Source organism: Apaloderma vittatum, unplaced genomic scaffold, assembly GCF_000703405.1.
Source record: "Apaloderma vittatum isolate BGI_N311 unplaced genomic scaffold, ASM70340v1 scaffold23708, whole genome shotgun sequence".
In the NCBI taxonomy this organism is placed as follows: domain Eukaryota; kingdom Metazoa; phylum Chordata; class Aves; order Trogoniformes; family Trogonidae; genus Apaloderma; species Apaloderma vittatum.
The window spans coordinates 25,822-32,653 of NW_009729367.1; the positions used below are offsets into that span (position 1 = coordinate 25,822).

The following is a 6,832-nucleotide window of genomic DNA, read 5'->3' on the forward strand; positions in this document are numbered from 1 at the left end:
TGTTATTTCTTTACCCCTTTCCGCTCTCCCTGTGGCAGAAAGCAGAGAAGGAGAGGAAGGGAATGTCAAATCATTGGAAGAGGGTTGGGGCACCTCCTGCTGCAGGGAGAGCTTTGTGCTATCCCTGACTCTTAAATCTCAGCTGGACAGGGTGCTGGGCCACCTTGTCTGGACCTTGCATCTGCCGAGAAAGGTTGGACCAGATGATCCTTCAAGTCCCTTATAACCTCGGATTCTATGATTGTGTTGCAGTGGATGTTTGCTAACGATATTCTTAAGACTGAGCCAGTTAATGCTCTTCATGCCCTGCAGTAATGAGATGCAAATTAAGAGCGTGCCTTAATATCGTAATATTGAACAAAGCCACCGCAACCCACTGGCAGGTGGTAGCTCAGTGGAAAGTCTGACCAGCTCTCACAATTCTGAGTAAACCGAAGCTGTGACACACACCAGGTTTCCAGGAAAGCACATTAAACACGACACACGAGCTTAGAAGCAACGTGTTGAACTTTGAGGCATCACAAATTGAAGACGAGGAAAGAATTTTCATTTGACTACTTTTACGTGTGAGTCCTTGCTCCTTCTTGGCTCATCCCATCTTGATTCCGTGACTTGAGGCCAGGGTTGTCCTGCAGTCTCGGATATGGAAAATTTGCTTGGGCACGGTCACTGGTTAGGCAGACCAGTCTTGCTTATACTTCATCTGGGCAATATGCTCTTTTCCTACTGATGATGGCCCCAAAACGTGCATAAAAGTTCTTGGGAATTAGAGCTGTGAGACCAAATAGAGTGTAGAATGAGTAGCTTTATGTGCGGTGAAAGCTGAAAACTTGGGTGACTGTCTTCCCCCGATGTTTTTTCCTCCTTCCCTGTTAGATTACACAGATGTAGGGATGGAACAACATGTTATTCTCACCTAGAATTGTATCCTGACAGAGGTTTTTAAAGAAAAAAAAACATTCTCTAAACTGGACAGGTCTATTTTTTTTTTTCCTTTCTGGGAGATAAAAGGTTTTCAAAGGAAACAATACAGATATCTTTGAAAAAGTATCTAAAACAGAGGTGCCAGTACCTTTAGGAAACAATCAAAATCTATTCTTCCTCCTTTCAGCTTCTTCAAGGGGTTTTGAAAGCCAGCGAGGGGGGAATGCAGCTCCTTTTCATTGCAGAGAGGATGTGGGCTGAAAAGAAAACTGGTGATGGAGTTTTGGCTGACCGGACCACACACCAAGTGACCGTGTGCTGGTGTGTGTCCAGATACATGTCCCTGAAGACAGGCTAGGAAATAGTATTGCAGAAGTTATGAGGAGGTTTCCATGAAGCTCTATGGCTACTTTCCCTTTATTTTTCTCTCTTTCTTTACTTCTGTGTCCTCGTTCAGCCTTTGCCATCACAGCAACAAGTCTTTGCTGGGCTTTGTTTTCTCAGCTCTTAAGAGGCAAGCCACGTGGGGAGGACATGATAAGGTTAATGAATGGATGATGTTTGTCCTGGTCTTAAAATAATAGGAAAAAACCCACCCTCTCTTCAAAAAATCCTGGCTCTCAGTCCAAACTGCTGGCAGCTCGTGATCGGCCAAACTTGGCTCCTTTCATCTTCTGAAATGTGCTTCTTCTTGGGACACCTCTGCAGAAAAATCCAAGAGCTCGCTCCACCCAGAGAATCCGACACGCTTTTGGAGGATGCAAGCAGAGATTATTTGCATGTTGGAGCTCTGACACGAGGCTGTTACAAAACTTGTGTTGCATCTCATCTCCTAGGAGGACCTGGCTTTGCGTGTGGTGTTGAGCCTCCCGAATTTAAACTGTGATTCTTAACAAAATAGACCTCCTTTTGAAAGTGTGGCTCGTCAGAGGAGAAGTGTAGGAGGCCACACGGTAAATGCCACATGTTGCCAGCCTTCAGCGCTTGCCTGCCTCTGCCAGAGACGTTTCCAGAAGACTGAGTATTTAGAATCCTTTGGAAGAAAGTGAACTGCTTCTTACAGATTTGGCCAGATCTGGGTAAATAGCTGGAGCAAAAGGAAGAGGCATGTTTGAAAGTTTGCCTAAGTGGCGCTTGGCCTTTGGCCACAACACTAATGCAAATGCCAAGACAGTTAAGAACCATCTGTCAGAGACCCTGTTAATTTGGTAATTGGGTCACATTTTATGGGAATAGATCTTATCTCTGGTCATGGAATACAGTACAAAGTGCTTCTGGGTAACAAACTCATGTTAGAACTACAGTCTCCTAGAGTGGTTTTTACTATTAATGCTTCCATTAAGCATTCCTATATGTAACTTTTTTTTTTTTTTGGTCCCAAAAAGCATGTACAAGTACAATCTGGGTACATGTTAAGACACACAAATGATGATTTTTTTTTTTTTTTTGTCCTATGGAGTGCATACTCTACAAAAAGGAGTAAATCAATGCTACAGGTGTGTCACACTGGTTGGGTTGCTGCCTGCAGGCAACAGTCACAGCACAGGAAGAAAGTGCAATCTGGAGAAGAATGCAAGGAGGCTTGAGAGAGGCTCTGCTCTAAATCAGTCGTGCTTGTGTCTCATCATAATAGCACCCACCAGCCCTATTTAGGTTCTACCTCTCACAAATATTCAGTCCGAAGTAGCTCAGCATAGCTGAGTAATTTGGGCATCTCCTTTGTGCTTTATTTCCCCAGCCAGCATGTCGGGGGCACAGCTGAATGGATGCTGCTACTGTGCAGCCCAGTCCTGCTGCCCAGTCTGGAGCTGCAGAGATGACGCAAGCTTTAAGAGACGAAAATGGGAAGGAAATGGGGATCGATCAATGTCCCTTGTGTTTTCGTGTGACCTTGGGGGCTCTTGGGATAAATGACCCTGATTATCTCTCTGTTTCTCATCCCCGAAGTGCTCAAAGGCCTTGGGGGTGGGAGGGTGGGTCTGTGAACTGAGCCTTTGTAGGTTCATAATGGGGTTGGGATGTGGGGACTGGAGCTGTGGAAAGAAGGGAGCTTTTGAGCCCCAGGCCAAGTGCAGAACCACAGTTTTGTGTCTGCTGGCTTCTGCGCCGCACAAAGGCTCCCCACGTCCAGCTGCTGGGCTGAGCCACAGAAGAGGCATTGCCCTCGGAGCTGAACTTCACAGCCAGCTCTCATTTCACATCTAGTGCATTCTTCTGCTTCTACTCCAGATGCAAATATTGCCAAACTTTTGAAGGCTCTGCCCGCAGGACAGCTGGAGCTGATGGGGCCGGCCAGGTCAGAACTGTACAGATGTACCAGGGCGATTTAACCAGGTCTGCACGGAACAGGGGCCGTACGCCGCTGCAGAAAGGTGGCAGAAATGGGGACAGTGCCACTGCCGAGAGCCCCTGCCATGGTCCAGCTCTTCCTTCCATTTAACCTTGACCACTGTGGCTTTTCTAACTCCCCACTCTGTGAAATGGCTTTTCTGGCTGAGCCGGTATGCTGCTCATACCACTCTGAGCCTCCCGCATCTCACTGTCAGTGGTTGCTTTGGCAACAAATTGTGAGAGGCTGCGAGCAGCTCAGCTTGGTAAAGAATGAGAAATTTGACCAGATTTTACGAACCTTTCGCTGACCCAGCTCGTCCATCAAGCAGTGGGCTTCCAGCCATGTCTTCCCAGCTCAGGGGAGCTGCTGCTAAGTGCATTTAAAATGCAATTAACCCGCCTCTCGGAGGTTAGTGTGGCATTCTGAGGATGGAGACTGGGCTTTGCAGGATTGAGGGAACTCTTGGAACAGGCTGATAAAGGCCCCCAGCCATATTCCCTTGAGCCTGGAGAGCGAACCACTGGAGAGGGATAAGCATTAACTCTTTCAGGATTTGCAAATATCAAGCAATATATTGATTTGCGTGGGTCTTTTCCTATTTTTTTTTTTTTAACTAATTCGATGATAGCGAGTATCCCTGTGCGTAGGAAACCCACATCCAGCTGAGGGAGTTGAAGCGTGGCCCGCGTTGAGCAGCCTTGGAGTGAACCCTTTGAGTTTCCATTCTCTCACGCTCACGATCTCGCTTGCCTCCCCTTCCTCAGAAGAAACGATGAGGTCACGCACATTAAGATCCAGAACACGGGGGATTACTATGACCTGTACGGAGGCGAGAAGTTTGCCACGCTCGCAGAGCTGGTGCAGTACTACACCGAGCAGCAGGGCCTGCTGCGGGAGAAGAACAGCAACGTCATCGAGCTGAAGTACCCTCTCAACTGCCAGGACCCCACCTCGGAGAGGTAAGCCCAGGCTCCCACAGCCTCTCCCAGTCTTCCCAGGGGGCTCAGACTGGACGGCTGCACCTTGTCTGGGTTTGGAAAGGAGCCTGGAACAGAGCATGTTTGGGTGGGTTTTAGCTTTCGCGATGCAAAAGCTGCACAATTTGGGATACGGTTCTCTAGCTGCTGTGCGGGAAGGCATGGCCAGAAGCTGGCTAGGTAACATTAACAAGGCCCAGAAATGGGTAATTTAAGCAACTGGGAACATAGAAATGTTTAGGTTGTAAGGGACCTTTAAAGGTCATATAGTCCAACCTCGCCTGCAATGAGCGGGGACATCTTCAACTAGATCAGGTCGCTCAGAGCCCCGTTCAGGATGAGCAGGGTGACTCCGTATCTGCAAAGGGTGTATCTGCTGGTGTATCCTAGGAGGCAGCTTTGGTTTTTAAAAGAAGCAAAACACCTGCAAGTGACTTGTCTGCCTGCAGAACGCTGGGCAGAAATGCCCTGCACGAAACCTACCCCCATCCCATCTCCACCTGTAACTGCTGGTCATGAAGGGGAACACCTTAGTGGGGCGGCTGGTGGTGCTAAAACAGGCCCCTGACTGCTCCGTGTTTAGCAACCCGGGTAAGGAGAAACTGTGACCAGTCTCTGTTCCTGAAATGGTGCAGAAGTGCTGGGAAGTCCCTCCACCTCACATGCTCCCTCACTGCCGAGGAGGTTTCTTTACTCGCTCCAGATCGCAGCGTGAAAAGCAGCCGGGCAGCCGCTCACGTTAGCAGGAGCTCTGAGAAAGTGGAAACCCCCTTCCAGCTGGGTTTTCCCCCTCTTCTCCGGCCAAGAAGAGTCTGGCTTGGCGAGAAAGCTCCATAGGGATTTCTACTCCAGCCCACACACCTGGTGGCGTCAGGGAGAAAGGAAGGAACAGGATCCAAGTCCTCTAAATATATGAGATGATGATGGTGTCAGAATATAGCGGGATGTGTCAGGGCGGTGGTGTTTGCAAGACCTGGTTCTTCACCAGCGGTGTGACCCGTGCAGCCCCTTCTCAAGCCTGCAGGAAGGACTCTTGCTCTTTGGAGCAAGTCTTCCCAGTCTTGAAACAGCACAGTGAGTTGGGACTCAACATACCCAGTGTAGAACCACAGAATGTGTTGGGAGAGAGCATCACTGACTGCTCTTCTATAAACTTCATCCTCGGGGCACGAAGTTGCTGAGATGTGACGTGATGCCACCACATCGCCCCTGGAAGGTTGTTTTGAGCTTCTCTGAATTCCTGGCAGCTTGGCTGGCGGGCCAGGGAGCCGCCCTCTTCAAAGTGGGACCTGTGGCATCCGCCCGGAGCCACTGCTGGGTGTTGATGGAGCGTGGGGACAGAAGGCTTGGAGGCAAAAACACTTCCACTTTGCTCTGAGCTGTTGTTCGTGTTTATGCAAGGCTGTAGCAGAGTGCTGGAGGCAGAGCTGCTCTGCTCTTGCTCAGCTGCTGAGCAGCACAGCCTGGGGTGAGCTGCCGAGCCAGAGCTGCGTGCCCAGGAAGGGGCAGATCATGATGTGCTTAACCCCAAGGCGTTGTGGTGAGGCTTCTGCCCCAGCCGATTCGAAGACAGCCTGCGTTTCACCGGGACTGTGGTGTGAGTATGTCAGCCAGACCAAGAGAACAGGATTGAGAGAGATTAGGTGGAGAAGAGGGCACGTGCGTGCAAGATGTACACACGCAGGAGAGGTGGAGCAGCTCATGCCCAAGGAGCGAGGCTTGGGAGGAGCTGAGCACAAACCACTGCCTGTGGGAATCACTGCTGGCTGGAGCTGGAGGAGGAAAAGCCTCCTGGTAAGAGCGGGCAACCTGGTTTTGCTGCTCCAGGAGAGCAGGCAGGGCACGTCTGTTCTCCCTCAGCCAGAGCTGAGCTGAGGTTGGTGACCTGGGAGGGGAGCAGCTGGGAGGACACTTCCCAACCCTTCCCAGTGTCAAAGCATCTTATTGCTGCTCAGTGTTGTCCATGCTCATGTCTGATACTGTCTTGGCTACAGCCTGCGGACTCCAAGAGGTTCGTTTTCTTTTCCACATTAAAAAAAATACAGGAAAACTTAGCTGCCTTCAAGCAAGAACTGCCGGCATCATGGGGTTTTTTATAGCTTCTTCAGAGCCCTATCCCTAGATGACAGCACTTGTCATCCGTCACGTGGCAGTTTAATGTACTGGTGCCATTTCACATTTGGCTGGAGGCTCGAGCCAAGTCCTGACACTTCCAGCCTCGGGCTAAGGTATTGATGTGACATTGCAAAGAGCTGGAGGAACGTCGCCAGGGACTGTTTCTAAAATAACTCAAGGCCATGTCATGCCAGTGGGCTGAGCAGTCAGAGTGGGAGCCTGGACGTGGGTTTTCCAGGAGCTCCATCCCCAGCAGTAGCTCTTGTCTAAAGGCCAGAGCTCCATCTCTGAGCTGGCTTTGCTCTCCGTTGCTGCTCCTTAGGTGGTACCACGGGCACCTCACGGGCAAGGAGGCGGAGAAGCTCCTCACGGAGAAAGGGAAACCAGGCAGCTTCCTGGTGCGAGAGAGCCAGAGCAAGCCAGGAGACTTTGTGCTGTCGGTGCTGACAAATGAGGATAAGATGGAGACCGGGGATCGGAAACC

General features: G+C 50.2%; 1 protein-coding gene across 1 annotated transcript in view; it reads left to right on the forward strand.

Moving 5' to 3' along the window:
* Nucleotides 1-6,827, forward strand: part of LOC104277699 (tyrosine-protein phosphatase non-receptor type 11-like) — a gene marked incomplete at both ends in the record, with an annotated part of 8,175 nt that extends 1,348 nt beyond the window's left edge. The window contains 2 exons of the mRNA XM_009874422.1: nt 4,021-4,215; nt 6,671-6,827. Coding sequence (XP_009872724.1) covers nt 4,021-4,215; nt 6,671-6,827 — 352 coding nt within the window. The remainder of the gene's footprint in view (nt 1-4,020; nt 4,216-6,670) is intronic.
* Between the last annotated feature and the right edge of the window lie 5 nt (nt 6,828-6,832).